The sequence below is a fragment of the Pteronotus mesoamericanus genome, unplaced genomic scaffold, assembly GCF_021234165.1.
Source record: "Pteronotus mesoamericanus isolate MK-2021 breed Mesoamerican mustached bat unplaced genomic scaffold, CSHL_Meso_final scaffold_85, whole genome shotgun sequence".
NCBI lineage: Eukaryota > Metazoa > Chordata > Mammalia > Chiroptera > Mormoopidae > Pteronotus > Pteronotus mesoamericanus.
The window spans coordinates 8,231,840-8,256,458 of record NW_026555329.1 but is presented as its reverse complement, the minus strand read 5'-3'; the positions used below and the strand labels follow the sequence as shown (position 1 = coordinate 8,256,458).

The following is a 24,619-nucleotide window of genomic DNA, read 5'->3' as shown; positions in this document are numbered from 1 at the left end:
TCCAGGGGCATTTCTTACTAATAACTCAGTTTTTGAATCTCAGAATTTTCAATATTATATGAAAGAAACCGATAAGCAATGTCAACTAAGTTACTTAGGACTGTAAACGTATAAGTAAAATGATAACTCTTAACTTTGGCCCTAATGGGGTTCAGAGGATTGACTTTAATGATGGAATTATCTACTGGGTAGAAGGACAGGTGAAATGCCCTGACTTAGTCAGGGGCCTAGAGAACTCTTTACCCTGATGGTTCTTGCATAACTGGACTGACTCACAGCCTCGCCTGAGAGGTTGACTATCCTCTACATGCAGCTTCCAGTGATAACCTACCTTATCTGTTCTAATCCTTGCAACAGCTCCAGGAGTCTTAGTACAAAAGGTGTGACTGAGGCTTCCTATTCTATAGAAAAGGAAACTGAGGCTCAGGGAGGGGAGTAAGTTGTTCAAGTCACACAAGTAGTAGGTGGTGAAGTAGAAATCTCTTGATTCCCTAGCTCTTGACCACAATATTATACAACTCACCATAATTTCAACCTCGATGATTGTCAGCACCCCTTCCCCAAATGAGAATAACCCTAACCATAAGAAAGCAAAGTTGCTTATTTCGCCAAACGCATTCTCTTCTTTATTGAAATTCCTGTAAAGTATTAAATCCATGTACTCAGACATCATTAATTCAGGGTAAAAAATTATGCAGCTCTACGCTGCATTTCAGCCCTAACTAGAACACTGAAAGATCTTCTTACACACCAAGTTAATTTTATTAAGCTGATCTTGGTAGGAACAGGGGGCTCTCACATGCACTCTAGAGAGTACAAAGGTTAGCATATTATGAAATGCCATTTATACACTATATACATCAGATTAATGAAGAAACAGTGGGAAAATACTGAAATGGGATTACTTGGTTTTCTCTCTTAACTCAGCCTTGGGGGGACTAAGCAGCAGGTCACTGAAACTGTGAGTAACAACAATGGTGACTCTTAAATTCCTTGGCTCACCACGTAACCCCCAGGAGTCCATATATTATTTGGCAAATTCTTCGGTTCGCCAGAATCTTAAGTAAGGATTCTTCAAGTCCCAAAGTGTAATACTTTGCCACAAAAAAAAAAAAAACCGTGTTCTTCTTGTTACTAGCACATAAATAGTAAAGGATATTTTTTTGAAGATAGAGAGTAATGAGAAATTGTACATGCAAGGTCAGTAGAGCTCCCAGAAAGCAGTCGATCATACTGCAAGGCACTTCATAGTAGAACATTAACATACATGACGTGCCCCTTGTCTCTTCCAGCTGCTGCATTAATAGTTAACGCCTTCTTTCCATATGGAATATTGGTCACAGTGTTCATTCATCATATCCATGGTTTTACTTGGAATCCGGAGGTCCTCCCTGTAGCTGCTCTGTTTCTTTTTCATCTCACCATGACTAAAGAAGCTAAGGTGTGGGCATTATGCCCTACAAGTGGTCCCAGTGGAATGGGCTGTCATTTATGTGTTCCTCCCAGTGCTGAACAAAAGAGAGAAAGCATGTGGCTTTACCCACCCATTGTCATCATAAATCCATCCCAGCTCCATTTCAAAGGTCGCAGGGTTTTAGCAGAACATCTAACATGAAATGAATATATACATTCAAAGAGCTGGCACGTTGTATCACATAGGAGGAGGGAGAACACCCATTGTTACAGGCTGCAGAGCCAACTGAAGAAGGATGCACTGAAGAACAACAAAGGTCCTCAGCTCAGAAACATGACTTTCATTATTATCCTACAGGAGGGAAAAAGTGATGGTCACCGGACACTTCCTCACTCTGTCAGGTGGCCCTAATTAAGTCTGGTTTTGCAGAAAATAAATAGGCTGCTGTCTCAAGGGTATGATTTAAACACTCTTCAAAGCTCTGAAACCCTCAAGTCTCATCTGATATACCTACACAATGATGATCTACCATTAGAATCGTGGTACTTTAGGGAGACTAGTAATGGGGGAGGGGCACTTATTTTCAGAAGTCACTGTGCTGGTGCATATGGGCAAAGAACCTTGACTGAGAAATTAGAGCATATGGATTCACATCTCCACACTGTCATTGCTTCAGAAGCGTTCTTCCTGCTCTGCAGCTCTGAAGTGTAGGTTCTTTTCTTTAAGGTTTTATTTATTTATTTTGAGAGAGGGGAAGGGAGAGAAACATCAATGTGTGGTTGCCTCTCATGCATCCCCTGCTAGGGACTTGGCCCGCAACCCAGGCATGTGCCCTGTACTGGGAACCCTTTGGTTCACAGGCTGGCACTCAATCACCGAGCCACACCAGCCAGGGCTGAAGTGTAGGTTCTGATTCAACAGAACTGATGGGGCCTGAATTTCTGTGTGTCTCACAAACACCCATGTGATATCAGTGCTACCTACTTATCCATGGACCACACTTTGAGTGACAAGATCCTATATGACCATGAATAAGCAAATCATTTAATATTTATAGGCTTCAGTTTCTTTACTTCTGTAAAGTAGAGGTGATTAATGAAATGTGCTTGGTTATTCTCTTTGGGGATCAACTGTGGCATACTTGCGGATTTGGTTGACTAAGACTTAGAATGCAGTCTGTTTCCTTTGGGCAAATAGTTACAGGATAGGAAAGCCTCTCTGAGAGGCAGGGGTGAACCAAGACAACCCAACTCCAGGTGTAAGGGGCACTCAAGAAATTTTTTGAACACAAAGCAAGGAAAAGGAGGAACCTAGTACTGGCAAATGAGAGCTAAGTCTAGGCATGCCCTAACTGAAGAAGAGAGAAGCATTCTTCACTAAATTATGTATGTATTACGGGACCTGAACTGGATAGAGATTTTTATATCACATTTTAGATTTTTTAGTCACATTAAAACGCTGCCAAAAAATACAGGGGTGGGCATAAGTAGGTTTACAGTCGTGGGTAACATTCTTTTGAATTAATAAAGCTATTGTAATAATCATAACCCACATGTCTTTTTCTGTTTGAACAACTGTAAACCTACTTTTGTCCACCCCTTTATGAGATCTGTCCAGAAGGTATCCAGCCATGCAATATGAAAAATAGAGACATTTATTGAAGAAGATACAAGAAACATGGTATATAGGACAATAACACCTCAGACCCCTTCAAAGTAGGCACATCACAACCTCACACAGTTCTCCCAGTCACCATCAGCTGCCTGTCAAATTTTTGTGAATTTCATTAATGGTCTGAAATCTCTTCCCTTTCAAAGGTGATTTTAGTTTTGGGAAAAGCCAGAAGTCTCAGGGCACCAAATCTGGGCTGTAGGGGGCTTGAGTCACCTGTGTCATTTGATGTTTCACCCCAAAACTGCACTAGACATGATACATGAGCAGCATGTTGTCATGATGAAGCTGCCAATCATCAGTTGCCCATAGCTGTGGCCTTCTGAATCATCTGAATAGTTTCCATGGAGGAATGTTCAAGCTTAATGTAAAATTTGATGCAGATTTGTTGGCCTACTCACTCAGTCATTTTGAATGTGACAGCGACACAGTAAATGTGCTCACTCAATGACATCTACCACCCCCACTGATTAGTACAGTGAAGTCTTCATTGTTCACGCACACACATTCCAGTCCACTCTCCCTGGCTGCCAGGTTACATCGATGTTGTGCAAACCATTCTCATTATATTAACAATGGCTGGACTTTTTCTGGACAGACCTCACATATCATTATAGAATGAATTTGTTCTCATTCATTAATTTCCTTGACAGAAACTTATTAAGCATCTATTACATGTCAGACCCTGCACTCATGATACTTAACACTGACGTTCGTGGTATATCATTAAAAAGAGGTCTATAGAACAGGCAATATAGAAAAATCTTCTCAAAGTTCCTATCTATATCAGTTTGCTCTAGTATCCATAAAGTATACCACAGACTGGATAACTCAAACAAATTGATGCTCTCAAAGTTCTGGAAACTGGAAGTCTAAGATCAAGGTGCTGACGGATTGGGTTCTCATGGGGCCTCTCTCTTTGGCTTGCAGATGGCAACCTTGCTACTGTATCCTCACATGGCCTTCTGTGTGTGTGTGTGTGTGTATGCATATCTGGTGTCTTTTCTTCTTACAGGGACACTAATGATATTGGCTTAGGATCCTACCCTTATGACTACATTTAACGTAATGACCTTTTTAAAGGTCCTGTCTTCAAATACAGTCACATTGGGCTTCAGCATTGGAATTTGGGAGGAATACAATTCAGCATGTAACAACACCCAGGCCTCGGGTTGACTTTGATTGAGATGCCAGCTCTGTGCCTTATCAGCTGTGGAACTTTTTGGTCAAGTTACTTAATATCTCTAAAGCTCAGTTTCCTCTTTGTAAAAGTGACCGAAGCAATGAGTTTATTAAGCTACCATGGGAAATACATTGGGTGATGTTTGTAAAGTGTTTAACAGTGTCCAGCACATACCAGGTTCCTCACTCTTTCCCCTGTGTCTTTCTTTAGATGCTGAGCAGAGATATTTACTGCTTGCTTCCTTTGAGTAGTACATTTGACTTTACTACAACTTGCACTGAATCTACTAAAAAGTCAGGCTGTTCTCTCTCTGAATCTTTCCTGCCGCCACTCCCACTATCACTATTACTGGAAAGAAAATATCTACTGGAATCTTCAAGCAGTAAGAATGGAGCCTTATTGGTAGAACAGGGTTGAACTTTTCAAATACCTCTTAAGTGAAAAAGAATTATTTTATTTCCGAAAACAAACAAATAAGAAATACGGCTTACAGATGCCATTATACATACTATATTGAGCTTAAAGCTGAATAAACTATGGAGAAAAATTGAGCCTTAGAAATCAAATCAAGCTAAAATGATCTTAGTGATTTAAAAAATATTAGATAATTTCTAAGTTACAAAATCAAGATGCTGTATGAATAAATATCTGGTCCACAAGAGATGATTCATTTAAAAATACATTTTACCTGATGCAATACAGAAGTTGAAAAGACATTTAATTTCTTTTATAGTTAAGCCTTTATACAGCATGGCTAAAGGGGCGCAGAATCAGGACTACGATGAGAAACCTGTTTCTTTGTTGAGTCTGATGTCTGTCAGGAGCTTTCTAGGGGCATCTGATCATCATTCAAGCTTAAACTCAATTATTCAGAAATGCCCCATGGCCCTACCAACAGCATAGAAGTAAGAACTCATTAAACTGCTTGGTATTGGCTGAGGAGTTTCGGTTCCCGTTTTTCAGGGTGAAATATTCAAGGCATCCTAGGAAGAATCATGTACCACATTAACCATGCACAGTGCATGTGAAACCTGTTTCGTTAATGGGCACAATAGTATTACATTTAACGCTGGAATATTTCCGAAAGGAATCAACAAGCTACATTTAGATTATACCAAGGAGACTGTGCCTAAATTCCTTTTCTTTTAAGTCATTCGATTTCCCTTTTAAATACTTTCACGTCCACTTTCAGTACAGGTAGCTTAATTTCTATCATGTGCAGCTTTTCAGAGCATTAGCTTTGTTTCAGGTGCCAGTGATTGAGCTATGCTGGATGTGCTTGGAAAAGGTCCACGTTCATTCAGGAAACTCTAGTTGAACTAGATCCATATGTAGCTAAAAAAAAGTGTAGCATTCTGATTGGAGGTAGTTTCTGGCTTCCAGCATTACCACATATGATTTTGTTTTTGATGTGCTGTGGAATAGAAACTAATGTTGGAACCAAAATTCTGGGATTTTTTTTCACACTTAATATTTACTGAGAGCTTGCTACTTTCACCATTATGTTGTACTGTGTTAAGTACTTTACATACATTCACTAATACAATGCAATTGTATAATAACATTATGAGGAAGGTAGTTTCTCTCCATTTTTCTTAAGGCTTGGAGTTGTTAATGAGCATGCCCAAGTTTGAACAGATTGTAAACGGAAGAGATTGGTTTCAAGGTCTCTAACTCTAAATTTAAATATAAATATGGTATTATTGAACTACAAACATTGGCAATACCCTTGCCAAAGCCACCATCCAAAAGAATGGGATAAAGGAAACTTTATCCAAAGATTGGTTCCTTTGGATTTCTGTTATGAAGCTTATTAGAAAGCCTAACGACTTCTCTGAATCCTGGGGTGACAGAAGCCTCCAAGTACCAACTATTGGTGTAACACTTGGACGAATTATTGCTAGTCTGTGTCTCATGGTTCAACTTACCTTGATAGGGCTAATTTATTAATAAAAGTCATTACATATCCTAATTTTACCTCTAGCTTCACCTTTTCTGTCTTCCTCTATTACCCAAATAGAGTTCTTTCTTTGGGCAATTTGGAAGAAAAAGACCTTTCTCTGTGAACTTAGTGCTCCTCAAATAGTGGTGTGTGAAGCACAATATTTTGCTCGCTTATGTTTTATTTCTTATCTGTCATGAAGGTATACTTTCATAAAATGCATTAGAAAGAATTACTAAAAATGAGATATAAAAAACATACAAGATTAAAAGCTCAATTATTTTTATTAGATTCCACATCTATCAGTATAAAATTATTCTGAACAGACTGCTATAAAAGCTTCTAAGTGCTCGCTTGTGTTGATCATATTGTGGACTGGGAATAGCCTGGGGACCGCTGTGCTTCCCTTGTCACACATTGAAGAGCAATATTCCAGGCCGGTGGTTCTGAATAGGGTCAAATTTAAATCTGTCATCTTGTTAGTTTTATATTTGTCCCATCTGGGTTTTGTTGCTGCTGTTAGTGTTTGACGGGTTGGTTTTTCCTTTATATCTTTTTCTGCTTGCCTTTTGGTAAAATATTTTTTTAAGAATGTTTCATTTTAATTCCACTGTTGGCTTATTTGTTGTACCTCTTTATTTTTTGCTGTAGTTTCTCTAGCATTTTAATGCTCATTAAATAATAATACTTATTAATACTCATCACAGTCTGCTTTCAAACAATATTACTCTACCGCATGTACAGTGTAAGCTTCCTGCAGCGGTTTATTTGCAGGCTGCTATGTGCTTTTGTTGTTGTACATCTGACTGTTACGTATGCCATAAATGCCACAGATAGTTTTTCTTTAGATAGATATCTTTTTTAAGGGAATGAAAATAAGGAAATGTCTCTGTTATATGTGCCTTCATTATTGTCGTTTTCATCAGTGTTTGCTTCTTTTTATCAATCCAAGTTCCATCTGATATTATTATACTGTTTTTCCTGGTATTATTATGATTTTTTTTACCATTTTTCATAACTCAGGTCTGATGGCAATACAGTGGCATGTCTTTTATTTTTCTGAAAAATCTTTATCTCATAAAGTTATTTTTAAAAGATATTTTTTGGTAATATAGAATTCTGGATTGCCTTTTTTCCTGTTGAAAATGTCATTCCATTGCCTTCTAGCTTGATTTTTTTCCTACTAAGAAATCTGCTATCTTCTTACCTTTGTTCGTTTCTATGTAATGTGTCTCTTTCCTCTGGCCATCTTCAAGATTTTTTTTTGTTGTTGAGTTTCAGCACTTTGATATGTCTTGGTATGGTTTTCTCGTATGTTTGTGTGATTGATTTCTTTTGCTATTTTGTTTTCCAGTTATGCTTTGAATAGTTTAGGTCTGTGGTTTCATTATTTAATATCTCAGTCATCTCTTAAATATTTCTTTTGCGTCATTTTTTTTCTCTTCCTCCTCTCAAGAATCCAGTTAAAGTATTAGACAATTCAGGTTTCTTGGTTACGTGGAACCTCAGCTCCCAAATGCCTCTCAAGTAAAAATTTATTCAGCCTTTTTTAAATTATGGGGATGAGTGTGTCATTCTTCGCAGCTTTTTAACCCTAAACAATAGAGAAAATTTAGACCAATTATTCTGAAACCGTGTTCACTATGTTGAAGGCCACAAAATTATTAATGACAAGAAGCCCGTGAACTCGTTCACACACCCAACATTGTCCATGGACTGAGTAAACATTACGTGTTAAAAATATGAAGCTACATTTTCACACACATGTAGATGTTGCTGCAATTAGTAGGCTTCAAATGAATTTAAAATCATTGCTGAGTTAATTATACTTTTCACCACTATATATTTTCTCAAATAACAAACTTTAATAGTGCAATAAGACTCTGTAATGCTGTGAATATTTTCAGCATTTTCTTGAAATGTTAACCCGACCATCCTTGCTCCAGTCCTCCAGTTGTATCCTCAGACCAAGGCCAGAACCCTTTAAAATTACACACTGTGTAAATTACACACGCCAAGTGTCCCGCCCTAAGAAATCTCCTTGAGTGAAGCTGTGATCATTGTGCACAAGGAACCAGCCCAGCTCGTTCCTGTGAGACACTGTTTTCCCTTTCCTGCTTGAGACTTTTTAAACTTAGTGCAAAAATAAGTCAGTGTGGAGAGTAGAAGTTATGCACTAGCAGCCCAGGATCCGTATTCAAAAAACAGATTTTTTTCCTTTTTTTTAGCCTGGCTGAAGATTTTAAAGTGAATTCTCAATATTTACAATTGAAAAATTGCACCTAGGCCCCCACCTCCTTTTCCCTACATCGCATCACTTCTGCATTGCCAGTGAGACCTCCGGAGTTATTGGAACGTGTTGCTACTGTTTTAGCCCTAATCTCGGCCACTTCTATGAGTCTCTCCAGGTTTTTTTGTCATACTTTGTCCCTGTTCATGGAGTCTTTCTGTCTACATCAGTCATCAGTCCCTTTAACACCAAAATATTCCTTATATTCTAGTTAACATTAAATTATACCCGCTGCAGATCTGAGGAAATATTTAGGGAAAGAATTGCTGTTGTTACTGCTGTTTTTCAAACCATAAATTAGATGCTAATGTATATTATCCAGTGATAGAACTAGCCTTGGACAATTGACTTACTTGGAATTAGGATTATTCTGTGTACTGTATGTCACACTTGTATTTTGCTGTCCATTTTTGTGTAACCATTCTCAGAATAAAGAATTAAAAAAAAATTGAAGACCATTAGGTGAATACCCAAAAGAACAGAGAGGCTTTTGAATAAGACATGGGGGTGGGGGTCGGGCCACTCAGGGAACGTCTTCATTTCCTACAAAATACATGTCATGAATTGTTGATCATTTACATTCGTGCTCCTCATCCATGGTGGAATAAATAAACTGAAAACAATGGTTTTTGATATATTATACGTAGCTCTCAGATGCTCAGAGTCTTTTCTAAGGAGGTGAACATTTTGGGAGGGTGGGTATACTCATAAATGGTGTTTATATTTTTCCACTCAACCAAATAAACCATGGCTGCTCAAAGGTGTCAGGCGACCCATGAACTTCCATGTGCGCAGGGACAGACCCAACATCCTCGTGAATACTTATTGCTCAAGGACCCAGCTTTCAATAGGTAGAAAGTGTGTCTTTGGTTTTTTTCTTCTTGGTATAAATGCCAATAATCTCATGATGTCCTTGGTCTTCTCTTTTGCCACTGATATTATGTAATTATTTCCTTTCTAAAGCCATTAAAAGGAAGCGCAGCCTCTTTCTTTGATGTATTAAAGAAAGATAAGTGGAGATTGGAGCAAACGAACGAGAAGAACTGTGAGAGGTTTTTCCTGGCTCTGTCACTAACATTGGTGAAACTTCAGACACTCCAAAGGGCAAAACAATTCTTAAAAATAAGTTTATATTAGTGTTGATTCTGTTCAATAGACAAAATTATTTGGCCAAATTCAGGAAAAGAACAATATTGAAAAAAATTATTCTTGGTTGTATTCCAAGTAAAAAGCAAGAGGGAGCACAACTTTAAAAAGTTACAATGAAAGTGTAAAGCATTGTTTTCTTTGTTCCTTCTTTTCCTCTCCTCCATACACTCTGGGCTGTGCCCCTGCTTTCTCTTTCTGCTTCCCATCCTTTTTTTCTATTTTCTTTTTAGTTTTGCCATACTCCATAAATGATTTGAAGCAGCTTTCGAAACAAATAAATATGAAGTGTGGATGTGTGTTTATAAAGTAGGTGTGGTAATCACTCACGAGTGAAAATACAAGGACTCAGGGATGCAATCAGTACAGAAGTGTGTGCTATGGTCACTACTACATTTACTAGAGAACCACCACACATTTGGCTTTGAAATTTCTAGCAGGCAACGTGAAGAAGGCAGCGCTGTTACTTACATGGTTCTCAGTGTTTCCAGGGCAGGATTTCTCCACCTTGGCATCATTGACATTTTGGGTCAGCTTTTTCTGTTTTGCAGTCCTGTTGCACTGCAAGATGTTTAGCAGCAATTCCTGGCTTCTACCCAGCAGGAGCCAGGAGCACACCTACCTCTCAGTCTAGACAACTAAAAAAATCTCCTGAGATTGCCAACTAGCCCCTGGGGCAAAACCCACCCCCACTGAGAGCCACCACAGTAGGAGAACACGAACAAATGACAGCACTCCAGGAAAGCCCAACTAGTTGAGATCCAGCTGGTGGCATTTGAATGTTTTGTATTTTAGAAAATTTACATGGTAAAGGTTTAGTACCTTTAAGACAAAATATTCATGTAAATCTTAGCTGATTAATTTTGTTAGGTAAACCTTTGATTCTACAAATATGGCTAGAATCTTTTAAAATCACTTTGTTATTTACTTAGTCATTAGATTATGATTATACTAGCATAAAAATCAGTGTGGGTTAAGAGGTCATGCTCCTTTTTTTCCTAGTTTGTATTCCAACTCCACTAATTACTAGCTGAATTACCTCTCTGAATTTCATATACAAAACTGCGTAATGATAGCATCTATATCACTGGTTGTAAGAATTGTGTGGGTTGATACAGGCAAAGAGCTTTGCACTGTGCTTGGATCTTAATAAGTGCTCTATGATTACAAGATGATAACTACAATTATTTTCATTATTACCTGTTATTAATAATAAACCATAACTTTATAGAGTAGAAGAATATGTAATAATAAAACTAAAAACCTGTAATGTCCAGGGTTTCCTTTTACTGTCCTGAAATTCATTCTACTGTGACTTCGAGTAAATGAGATCACATTTCTACCATTCATATTCCATGCATCACATTTGATTCAGCAGTTTTACTTATTGCACCTTGTTCTCTTTCCCCACTTGTAAGAAAGATTGCAAAGTGATGTTCTTTTTTGTTCAGATGTGGATAGTATTATCTGGTGGCTAAGTTTTGTGTAAAGAGTGCTTGCTTAATGGCTCTTATTCTCCATTATTACAGTTCCTCCGTGTTTCCATAGAGAGAGCATCTTCCTAATGATTTTAGGAGACTTGGATAATAACGAATATGAATAATTGCTATATTCTACTGAATTGCTGGACTATTTTTTCCCCATCTCCTGTTCTTTCCTTTTTTTTTTTTTTTAATCAGTGAGTCCTGCTGGCCCCGCTGATTCTTGTGGGGCTTTCCCGTTGCCGGTCACTCTGGGTTCTCTGAGGTCCACCATGAAGTGGAAAGATGTGCCTCTCTCCCTCTCCCATTTCTTGCATTATAACTTTTAAGGTGATATGAAAGAGTTCTACTTCAATCTCATTTTTTTACAGGTTTTAAAATGGATTGCCTACTTCAGTTTTAATTACAGCGTTCTCTGTCTCTTCACCCCTTCCTGCCCTGCTGAACAGACATGAGCCCAGGGAGTGCAGGCTACAAGACGCCAGTGCCGGGCTCCAATGGTCGCCAGGCTCTGGTGCCTCCCGCTTGATGACCGAGCCTCCCTTCTGGGCCAGCTTGTATAATTCTCAGTTCTACCCCTGTGTTGCCTTGCAGAGAAAGGCTCTTTGTGGAACAGCCTCACCTAATATTTCTGGACCCCAGATCTGGACACAAAGCTGTGTCCAGACACATCTACATATTTATAAAATGAGTTGAACATTTGAGGGATTATTTCAAGATTAATTGATTTTAATTCTGGCAGTAAAATAAGGTCTCTGTGGACAGGTCCTCAGCAGAGTATCAAAACTGCCTTCATGTTCTGTACATTAGTTACTTGTCAGAAATGTTTGCAAGTTGAAAGCATACTGTTTTTTATTTTTTTAGAGTAGTATATAAGCAAAAGCTTGGTAAACATTCCAGATGAATTCTGAGGCAGTAAGTTGTATATTGCCAAGTTAATTCTAAAATGCAGCGATGCATCGCTAGCCCTGTGTGAAGCATAGCCTCATGTGCTTCTCTGCCCAGGCTCCCGGCTGGAGCTTTTTTCCTGTCATCCAGCAGAGTCACTTTCTGACCTTGGAAACGAGACACAAAATTGCCCATGCTCACTCATATGTGTGATAAATGTGCTCTCCTTTTTTTCCTAATTACACTAATCTCTCCAATTAATAATATATGTGTCTTTGAGTTTGAATCACCTTTCAGTTTTAAAATTCTGTCTTCCAGATCAGCTTACTGTTGGAGAGTCTTGTTTAAATAATTGCTCAGTCTCTCAGCTTCTTCTCCCAAGATGGTATTTGGGTATCTGAGGGAGGGATCGAGTCCTGATGGTATTGTTGGATACTCAGGCTGTCTGCTGCATATTCAGGTTTCCATAACATCCTCCCTGGCCTACCTAATTGGCCCTGATCTCCCAGCATGAGAAGCAGAGGTCAGCAGCTGATTGTCTCCTGATTTCTAATTTCACTGCAAGATGGAGCTTGGTGGGGTTCCCAGGCTACAGCAGCCTCACCTTGGCTCCACCTTGGCACTGGGGTCCCCCTGAGCTTTCCCTGTGGATTCCATGTGGCCCCAACCATAGTTACCCCATCAAAGGCCTCTCCTAGCATGCCCTTGGAGGATTATGGGAACTAGAGGCTTCCATTTGTACCACACAGGACATGAGAGCATCTTAGGAATGCCTCAGTCTGGCCTTCCATCTACTTTTCACACTACCCCATAGATTTTTCTATGTTGTGCTTGAAGTTTAGGGTACACTTGGGCTGGAAGTCCCAGGTGTAAATAAGATCAAAGACTTGCTTCATTACTTAGTTAACCTAACACATTTTCCTCTTTCTGGGATTTGCTCATTTATCACTCTCTGCTTCCCCTGCCTTCGTGGCACCTCTTTGGTTTGCCTTTCTCCAGTCTCTAGGACCAGAGGGATGGCTTTCGGCTTTTTCTTCCTCTCGTCATACTCTACCTATAGGTAGGTCAGCAAGCCTTCTGCCTGGTTGTCATAGACAGAAAGAGACTCTTTTCCTGAATGACCATTCAGAGAAGCAGGGATGGCATTGTCTTGATGCTGTTACTAACATAGGACTAAATCAGAGGCTTCTAGGCTTAGTTCATGATGCACAAAGAACTTTGAGATTAAAAAAAATCTCTTTCACCACAAAATCTGAATATTTAGTGCATTGATGCAAAATCCTATTTGAAATGTCAATTTCTTTACATTTCTTTTATCAATCCTAATCTCCCTTCCAGCTCATGTACCTCTGCCCCCGTGCATGCTTACATGTGGGAGCATGTGCCCACACATACACACAGTTATCCAGCAGGAGAACCAACTGGCGGACAGATCAAGAGCTAAGTGTGGTGCATGGGGGAAAAAAAATAAAAGCACACTAATGTTTTTTCAGATCACGATAATTCTAATTTTTAACAATTTGCCTTGCACGTCTTGACAACCAGCAAGGTCTTAGTAACCAGCTAATGTAGTCAGCAGGATTGCTTTATACTGCACTGCCATATCTTGCCCCTTTTTTGGCCTAATTTATTGCAAATGACATTATTTTCCATATCCACAGCCCACTCTGTGCAACTCCCTTAATCTCTCTACTCTCAACTTCCAAATGTTAGAGCACCTGTCTTCCTACAGTCTAAGTCGTTTTAGCCTCAACTTCTTAATCCTGTGGTGTCCTTTTTGCTCTTTTCCCTTCCTGTCCAACCTCCCTGTATCCGATTCCATGTCAGGAACCACTGTCAGTGGATGGAGGCAACCAACCTTTCTTACCTAGAGTTTTTCCTACTGTCAAGAAGTCTTGCAACAGTTGAAATCAGAGCTTTCATTTCGTTTCCTCCTTGATGCCTGTCGCTAATATGGGGAAAGGTTTTCGGCAGTCTCTCCCACCACTAAGAGAGATGTAAGGGCAGGAGAAATACTTTTTGCCATTGAAAATGGCAGAAAGTGGATTGGGGAATATCTTCTAGTGACATAGATCATTCTAGGGAGAATTCATGACCCCCTGTTTTTAACTTTTGGAGCTATTATTAAATTGAAAGGTGGAAAAAACATGTGGATAGCTTTTGGTAGCTAATGGCCCTGAAACCATTTGGAATACAGTGTCTTGGGAAACTATGCTTGTAAATTGACACATAAACAAGCTCTTGGGATATAACCTTGCTGTGAACTAAATTGTGTCCTCCCAAAATTCATCCATTGAAGCTCCATGATTGAATTGGATAGGGCTTTTTGAAGGTAATTAAGTTTAAATAAGGCAATGGGGGTAGGATCCTAATTTGAGAGGATTGGTGGCCTACTAAGGAGGAGAAGAGAGACAGATCTGTCTTCAAATGCACTCACCCAGGAAAGGCCGTGTGAGGACATAGTGAGGAGGCAGCCATGTGCAAGCCAGGAGGAGAATTGAGTCGGAATTTCAAAGAGAAACTGAATTGGCTGGCAATCTGACCTTGGACTTCCTAGCATCCAAAACTGTGAGGAATCAAGTTCTGTTGTGTAAGCCACCCATTCTATGGTATTTGGTAATGCTAACGAGCTAAGGCAAACTAATTCCTAAATTCGGAATTAAATACAATTACCCATTTATGAATAGATTGCATCCACAAAACTTGATCATTACTATTGTCATAAGCTAAATGCGCATAAAACATAGGGGTATTTACATAAATGCTTTTAAATTTAAATATATGTAAATAAATGTATGATAAATCCCACAGAATCTGAAAGGGAAGCCTCTTAGGGATAAGCCTAAAATTAGGATGTCAAAACCTCAAGCATCCATTGAGTGCCCAACACTTTTTCAATCAACAAATACATTCTTATCATATTGTATGTAACACTTAGCACCCATTATATAGTAGATAATCAACAAATGTTAGCTGAATTTTAAAAAGTCAATATTTTGATTGGTAAAGGTTTAGACACCAAAATTGATGGTGCAGGGCATCATCTCTATAGGAATACTTTCAGGAAGAGAGAAAGGTGGAGACAGGAAGGTGGATGGCAGATAAAGCTACATGTGGCTATCTAGTGCCCCTTGTTGTTATGGTTAAACACACATTGTTCTCAACTGTTACAGTATTTTTCTAATCAAGTGTGGTGTTTATAACTATTTGGAAGGAAATTTTCCACTGTTTAAAAAAAAAACAACCAACTTTCATTGTATTCTGATATCAAGTAAAAAGGGTTTGGGAATTATATGTGGTTTTTGAGTCACCCATTAAGTCTTTTTGGGACTTAATGTATTTGTTTTATGCTGGCTTGCCTTCCAAATAATTTTAAATCTGATTAATAAGGACTTTTTTATGACACCTACAGCTCTGAAATGGTTGAAAACTTGGTTAAAAACTGTGCAATGCAATGTAAGTGTTGGTTTTTATTTTCAACTTAATCATCTTCCTCAAGGATATATTCATGTGAAGCTCAAATAACTACTTATATTGGTTCAGTAAAAAATAAAATAATAAAATAAAATAAAACTTTCATTTTAGAGGGCAAATGATTAGGTTCCAATGTCCGTTTCATGATTCGTTCACTTTTTAGCTTATGGTTATGACCAGGACATGGGCTGAATGCTCTTAGACAGCAAGGGTTATTTCAGGAGCGTGGTAGAACCAACAGAGGCTGTTAGGGTTAGAGGTGTGTGTCTGAGTCCTTGGGTGAGCTGGTACCCTCTCTAAGCCACGATGTGTTCATTCAATGAACACTTGTTAGGCCTCTGCCGTGTGCAAGGCAGTACCAAATGGGCGTCAAAGTAGCCCAAATTGTAGTGGCTAATATTTGCTTACTCATTTGCATACTCATTTAATCCTCATCAAAATTATGTGCTGATGGTGCTTTAAAAAGTGGCCATTTCACAGGTAAGGGAGCCAAGGCACAGAGACAGTCATTAATTAATTAATTGCCCGATGTCATTCATGTTTATGTCAGCCATAATATCACCCAGACAGTTTAACTCCAGAAACTTCTGCCTTCACCATTCTACTGTGGAGAGGATGTTAATTTTCTATTTATTTATGTAGTCATTGTTCTCATTTATTATTTATTTATTTACTGTTCTTGATAGAAGTTTGGTTAAGTGTCTCGTGCCTCGGAAACTGCTTCGTATGTTGTGAATATGTGTTCATTATTATTTACCGTATTTGTCTATGTCATTAGTCCTCTTTAATTATTTTAAAATGTCTTCATTTTGAGTAGAATTTCCCATCTTTAACCCATGTGAGAAGTCTTAATATTTGCACAGTCACAAGAATTTTATTGTATTACTTAGTGTTTCAAGTCATTTGTGTCCTAAAATAAGAGACTTTTATCATTTTATACTGTTATTTCTTACATTATGAAATATTTTGTACATAAAAATATGTAACGTATATGATGATTACAAACCACGACTATTACACTTCTCTTGTCCTTGTTGTGAGTGTTCTCTTCTGCATTGCATTTTATAAAGGTAAATCCAAAATACTGGCTCATGCTTTGTTTTGATAGTAACGTTCTCTAGTAGAGAAGCAACCATGTATTCTAATGGCCTCTTCAATTTTAACAACGCCAGTTTGCACGAAGACCAGCTGCCAAACTGTACTAAATGCTAGAAATTTTAACCTGACACTTCAAAAATAAAATCGGCTCCTTGCGGTTGAATGTTGTGAATGCTTTAAGTGTGAGGACCACACACTCCTTCCGTTTAGTTGGAGAACCTGCAGTGCAGTTGCTACTTCCTGCTCACTGGCTGCTACTGTTACCTGCCTAGTAATTGTCTTTGGCTCTTTGTAAACCTGCAGTCAGAAAGGTATTTGAATTTTGCCCCCGGAGCACTTGCAAATCCGATTTTTACGTAGAGCTAAGTGCTCTTAGCTTTTACTCTATCTACTACTGGGGCCTGGTGTCTAGCAGGCCTGTAACTACGCCAGATCTAGCCTATGTAATGCTGTTTGTAACGAGAAATCTAAACAGGGAATGGCAGTGAGGCATGGCAGGAATGTGTTTCCATTGGAGAAGTCAGTGTAGAGAAAAAAATATAAGCAAAGCTGTGTCCAGAAGGCCTTTTCAGCTGGCCAAGACGGAAGACTAATGTTATTGTACATAGGCCGTTACTCTGCCAGCCCTTCCTCACAAATTTGCTTTCTCTCTCTCTTCCCGGCTCCTCAACTCCCCTCCCCCTCCTTTCCTCTTTCATGTATCCCTTCCCCTTCTCCCTCTCTTTCTGTGGGCTCTGCTGACTGTTTGCTCAGGTGGACAGTGACACCATTTGGAATGAGCTGCACTCGTCCGGGGCTGCACGCATGGCTGTTGGCTGTGTCATCGAGCTGGCTTCCAAAGTGGCCTCGGGAGAGCTGAAGGTGAGGTCTGGGTTGCATTAAGTGTGGGAAATCCAGAGGAGAAGCTGAAACAGACATGTTGTTGTTTGGGAATTGTGGGGAGTGTGGTGTGGTCATAAAAAGAGCGGGGCAGAGGGAAGAGGGCAGGGGATGGCCGCTGAGGTGTGATGATAACTGGTCTGCAGGTCGGGAGCAGCTGAGCCTGCTCCCAGGGTCTTCCTCCCCTTGGGGAGGCTCTGTGGTCAGGGCACACTGGTGTGTTTTTAAGAGCATAGAAATGGTGAGTAAAGCTATGGTCCAGGTTAAAAATACCCAGTATATACATATCTGTCATGCCCTCCTGGGGTTCTCTTTTGAAGTGATTTAAAAAATACGATTACTGAGTACTATGTATAAGCTCAGAATACCACCCAGAGTGAAGGGGGCGGTGGGGGAGAAAGGTAAATACCAGACGGGAAGGATTGGGAGGAAGAAGGAAATTGTTGATTAGAAGGGTAATGATCCAAAGTATGTTTTTCCACGAAAGAACTTCAAAAATGAGCTACGCTTTATTGTTCTTTTCTTTTTACGGTCTCTTCTTTTCTACATCATATGAAAAGAACAATGTCCAAACCCAACCTTTCCCAGTCTAAACAATTTATAAAAGCCAGAGACCTGACAGACGTTGACATTTTATTTGGTATTTTAACAGGGCTATTTAAAGGTACGCTGTGCATCTTGAATGCAGTTGCCCAGTAAACTTTGTCGGTGCTAACATGGCTTTTTAATGCACTACTTTACACACTTCATAATGAAATCTGGGCAGTGATTGATTTGATATTTTTAGCAATTGTGAGGCTTAAGGGAAATATATTGTGATCAACAACATAGGCACTGTGAGTTTTGTTAATTTAAAATAAAGTCTAATTGGATTATTTTTCTTTTCTTTTTTTATTGAATTTAATGGGGTGACATTGGTCAATAAAATTATATAGGTTTCAGGTGTACAAGTCTATAATACATCATCTGTATATTGTATTGTGTGTTGACCAAGGATTATTTTTCTTTATGTCTAATGAATTATTACTCTGTTTCACCTGACTATTCCACTTGTGATTAAAAAGTCAGGTTAGGAATGTATACTTTATAATGAATTGTATCTCCCACAAGTCTTAGTTGTAACTCTTTAAGAAGCCAGAATCTACAGAAATATAATTTTGATAAAGAAGATATAGATAGATAGATAGATAGATAGATAGATAGATAGATAGAGATATCTTCCATAGAGTTGACATGATCAGCACCAGGACATTAATTGCGCATCACAGGGTATTTATGGGGCCATTAATAAGTTGCTTACTATTCAGTCTTTATCTTTGGTAATGAGTTACTGAAAAGAGAAGAGGACTCAGCCTTATGGAGAGTTTTTGGCTGTCTCCCAGTAGCAAGTTAGAAATAATTTTTTTTTTTGTTGGAGTATGTGACTTGTAGCACTGGAATAAGTTGACTTTTTAAAAGAATAGCATTTGAGGGTCTTAGTTTCAAAAGAAGTCAAATGACAGGCAATAGCCAGGCCACAGTATTAGTTTTTAAATGATTGTGCTGGCATTGACCTACCTCATTGCAAAGAAAAATGATTATATTAGCATCCACAATTTCTAACTGTTTTGATTTTGTGGAAGTTTAATCAGTGATTCAGAAACCATCTCAAGCAGAATGCCCACATATTACACTCAAAATCATCATCACTATTAGCCTCACAAAATGCAGAAGTGCCAAATGTATGTGTGAAGACTGTTGAACAAAAACCTGATTCTACTTTTTGGAGGTAGTCATTTAAAATAGCCAATTACAAACAAAGTGTCAGCAACATAGTATGGACATGCTGACCACCAGCTGTACTAACATGGACTATTTATGTTAAGAACAAGGTTTCATACAAATGCTCTCCACCCCAACCCTTGGTTGAGAAATTAGTAGATGCAGCTGAAAAAGAAAAGAGAAGAATAGAACAAAGGAGCCAGCCTAAGAAGCAAGAAATCTTAGTCCAGGCTCAGCCACTTAAATGCCATGTCATTTGGGACAAATCACTTAACTTCTCTGGGCCCCCAGTTCTTGTGCCGGATCAGCAGGGTGGACTCGGCATGTTGAAGGTAGTTCATGGTGCTGACATTCTGAGCTATTAGGAAATGAAAAGTGGCTCTGATTCTCAATGATACTATGGCACACCAAAGAGTAGATATTCCAAAACTAAATTCAGCTCCATTTGGTGAGTATTCCAGATTTTGCAGCTGGTTTTTCTTTAGTCCAAGACAGGCAGGATCATAACAAAGGCACCGGTGCTGACAGGCCAAGAGACCTGTGGGAATGCCATTTGGGAAAGGTAGCAGTTACAGATGATTTGCTGCCAGAGTGGAGAACTGAGGTATAGAGCTAAGCAAGAATGTCACTCAGCATCTACCTGTCCCAAACTCCAATGTGACTTGCTGGCCAAGAGCAATAATGGTTCTTTGTGTAGTCACTTTATTCACATGTACGAAGAAGATAAAGAGGCTTTTTGAGGACATTGGTAAGTTACCTGCTCATCAGAGATGTAAAAAGAAAATACTTTGGGTTTTATTTTTCCTTTTCTGCACCTGCATTCAGTTTTCACATGCCCTACCACATTCTCCCAGAAAAATCAATAATTGATTGAAACAACATTGGCATATTATAATACTGCATTTTGCAAGACTGCACTAATTTTGCTTAGAAGGTATAGAATTAAGAGACTTACTTCCAGTAGGGTGGGCCTGGATGGAGTGCTGAACTGCGGGGTGAGAGATAGCTGGATGGAGGTCACTGAGCTCACAGAGGAGGGGGATCCAGGAGATGACAAATATGTACAAAAAGGGAAAATGCCAAATACACATTTAATTACCTGTGATTTTTGCTTGTTGTTGAATTTATCATGACCACTACCCTAATTTCAACCTTTCTTCATTTGGGAGTACGGATAGGCTGAAAGAATTAGAATGAACAGGCACAGGGAGAGGGTCTAATGCTGATGCTTAACTAGACTGCGTGCAGCAAACCGGCTGTGAATTGGTGCACTTTTGGTACAGAATAAACATGCTCAGTGGAGTTTAGTAAAAATTATGGAGGCTTTCATTTTCTAGGTTTTAAAAAGATATTAAACACACACACACACACACACACACACACACACACACACACACACACACACACACACAGAGAAATTTCTCAAATCTACAGATGCCCAAATTGGCTATTTTTCATATTCTAATACCAAGGAACCCAAATATTCTTAAAATGCTGAAATGTTTAATGTATTGGAAACTATAATTGGAAGAATAATTATATCAAAATGATTTTATTCTATAGGACATTTTTTAATCCTCACTCAAGTATATATATACACAGATATATATTCAAAGATTTTATTTACTTATTTTTTTAGAGAGAGGGGGAGGGAGGAAGAAAGAGAGGGAAAGAAACATTGATGTGAGAGAGAAACATTGATTAATTGCCTCTCCTACATGCCCCAACCAGGAACTGAACCCACAACCCATGCATGTGCCCTGACCAGTAATCAAACTAGTGACCTTTCAGTTTGCAGGATTATGCCCAAAAAACTGATCCACATGAGTCAGGGAAGGATTTTTTTTTTTATTTGACAGAGAGAGAGAGATTGATTAGTTGCTTCCCGTAGATGACCAGGAATCAAACCCAAAACCTAAGTACGTGCACTGACTGGGAGTCAAACCTCTAACCTTTTGATGTAAACGACAGTGCTCCGCACACCTGACCCATCTGGCCAGGGCTCTCTGGAACATTTTTTAAAGTATGTCTAGAAATAGAAATATCTTTAAAATCTGAACATTTTAGAACTTATAAATGACTCAATCCTTGATTCAAAAGATATTACAAAATATCAAGTACACCTTAAATACATACAATTTCTATTGATCAATTATACCTCAATAAAGCTGGAAAAAATGGTTTAACACTTATCAAGCTTTACTCTAAAGATTTATTTGTAAAAATTTTCTAATTACAGTTTACTTTCAATATTATTTTGTATTAGTTTCAGGTGTATAGCATAGTGCTTAGACAGTCACATACTTTACAAAGTGTTCTGATATTTCCAGTACCCCACCTGGCACCATATATACCAATTGCAATATTATTGACTACATTCCCTATGCTGTACTTTACATCCCCATGACTATTTTGTAACTGCCAATTTGTACTTCTTAATCTCTTTACTTTCTTCACCCAGTCCCCCAGTGCCCCTCGGCTCTGGCCAGCTAGTTTGCTGTCTCTATCTACAAGTCTATTTCAATTTTGTTTGTGTATTTTGTTCTTTAGATTCCACATATAAGTGAAATCATATGGTATTTGTCTTTCTCTGACTTATTTCCCTGAGTATAATATCCTCTAGGTCCATCTGTCACAATGCTGTCACAAATGGTAGGAATTCACTCTTTATTATGGCTGAAACACACACACACACACACACACACACACACACACCACCATTTTTTATCCACTTATACATTGATGGGTTGCTTCCATATCTTGGATATTGTAAATAATGCTGCAGTGGACATAGACGTGTATATGTTTTTTTTAATTAGTGTTTTGAGTTTCTTCAGATGAAACCCAGAAGTAGAATCACTGGGTCTAAAGGAGTCCCATTTTTAATTTTTTGAGGAAATTCCATACTGTTTTTTATAGTGGCTGCACCAGTCTGTAGTCCCACCAATAGTGTGTGAATGATCCCTTTTCTCCACATCCTCCACAGCACTTGTTGCTTGTTGATTTATTGGTGATAGCCATTCTGTCAGGTGTGAGGTGATATCCCATTATGGTTTTAATTGGCATTTCGGCATTAGTGACATGGAGCATATTGGCCATCTTCTTTGGAGAAGTGTCTCTATTCAGGTCCTCTGCCAATTTTTTCATTGGATTTTTTTTGGTTGAATAACATGAGTTTTTTAAATAAATTTTGCATATTAAGTCCTATCAGATGTACCATTGGCAACTATCTTCTCCCGTTTAGTAGGTTGTCTTTTCAGTAGGTGCAAAACATTTTTAGTTTGATGTAGTCTCATTTGTTTATTTTTCTTTTGTTTCCCTTGCACAAGGATATATATAGGAAAAATGTTTATAAGAGAAATGTCAGATTTAACTCCCTATGTATTCTTGTAGTTTTAAAGTTTCCAGTCTTATATTTAAGTCTTCAATTCATTTTGAGGTTATTCTTGTATGCGATGTAAGAAAATGGCCTCATTTCATATTTTTTCCATGTATCTGTGTAATTTTCCCAATGCCATTTATTCAGTAGACTGTTTCTACCCCATTGTAAGTTATTGCCTCCTTTATCAAATATTAGTTGACCATATAGGTATGAATTTATTTTCAAGCTCTCTATACTGTTCCATTGATTTTTATGTATATTTTTATGCCAGTATCATGCTGTTTTGATTATTGTGGCCTTGTAGTATAGTTTGATATAAGGTAGTGTGATTTCTCCAATGTTCTTCTTTCTCAAGATTGCTAAGGATATTCAGGGTCTTTTTAAGGATTCATTTGATGCTATTTTTGGCCACATTGCTGAAAATAATGTCCTCATAAAAAAAGTAAAAATTGCTTTAGCTCTCTGGAAATTTTTATCACAAAACACCTTATTATCTGAACATGTTTTTTTTTTTTAAGTTTAAATGGATATTGCGATCTCATGTTGCTAATACTATCTGCTTTTCATTGAGTACCTCCTATAGACTAGACAGTTTACATGCCATTTGCCATTATTCTCACAATGGCCTTTGAAGTACAAGACATGTACCGCCAGTTGTATACAAGCTCAGAGACATCTTTACTTTTTTTAGACTTTGTACACAGTTGGATAAATGGCACAGCCTGTAAATTTATCAATCCTCTGCTCTCTTTCAACTACTCTAGAAGTAATTTCTTACAGAGGTAGCACAAATATGTGAGGAAAAAGAAAGGGTGAAAGCAACCTCTTTCAGATGTTTTATATGCTCTCCTTTTTATCACCGTGAAATATTTAATACATACAGAAATACAAGAAGTTACATTAACAACTTATAAAGCATAATAAAATAAACACATTTGAGTTCATCTAACTTATGAAATAGTACTTTGCTAACACTATTAAAGTTCTGTCATTATTTATCTATTTTTATCTTTTGACTCAGGAATAATCATTAATCTGTTGTATTTTTAAAATTATTCCTTTCTCTTTCGTTAATAGTTTCAATTATATGTTTTAGACCTTTATATAAATCGAATCTCATTGAATGTATCATTTCTCAGATTTGTTTTTCACTGCTTAAAATCATGTTATAAGGATTTATCCATATGGGTTTATATAGCTATAATTCATTCATTTTCATTGCTATAAGGTATTCCCTTGTACATCATAATTTGATTATGCATTCTTCAGTTGGACATTTTAGTTGTTTTTAGGCTTTTGCTGTATTGAACAATGCTGTTATGAACACTCTGTAATACGCCTGCTGTTTTGCTATGGCATAACTCTTGAGTAACCTGGCAAGCAAACTTCTAGGCTAGAAATGTAATAAATTCCAATAAGTAATGCAAAGTAGAAATCCAAAGTTATTTTGCCACAATCACTTCAGTTAAAATGGCAGTTTAAACTTCTGAAATTTTTTTCTTCATAAAATCAATGACAAAAGTGGCAAAAAATCTGTCAGGATCAATTTTTTTTTTTAACTCTGGAAATTAAGCAAAAGCTTGCAACAACTCAGGAAGCATGTATTCCAAACAAAAGTGGCTGAATCTTGGTTTAAAAAAGCTGTGGTGTTTTAATTCACCCTGTTCTTATCTTACCCTTTCCAGTTCCACCGTAGCCTTAACAAATAGCAGCCTCTGTTTGCATTGAAAACCACTGACTTAGCCATCTCCAGAGGGGACACAGTGAGGTTGGAGCTTCTTCAAAGACTCACTCGCAGAGAATTGTCATTATTTTCCCTTTTAGTGCTTCAATACAAGACTCCACTTGAAAGGCTGTTTTTATTTGACCTGATTTGGACTTCATCAGACATAAAATCCTGTCTCCCAGAAGCATTTCTTGAAAAAAAAAATAGGACAATTGATTAACTTCACGGCTGCCTGCAGTGGTGAGCACAGTGGAGAAAACAGTAGATTCACCAAAAGTTTCAAA

The 24,619-nt window shown here is 38.1% G+C and overlaps 1 protein-coding gene across 1 annotated transcript in view; it reads left to right on the top strand.

Moving 5' to 3' along the window:
* HDAC9 (histone deacetylase 9) overlaps window positions 1-24,619 on the top strand; it is a 608,128-nt gene that overhangs the window by 554,391 nt on the left and 29,118 nt on the right. The window contains exon 17 of the mRNA XM_054564529.1: window positions 17,341-17,448. Coding sequence (XP_054420504.1) covers window positions 17,341-17,448 — 108 coding nt within the window. The remainder of the gene's footprint in view (window positions 1-17,340; window positions 17,449-24,619) is intronic.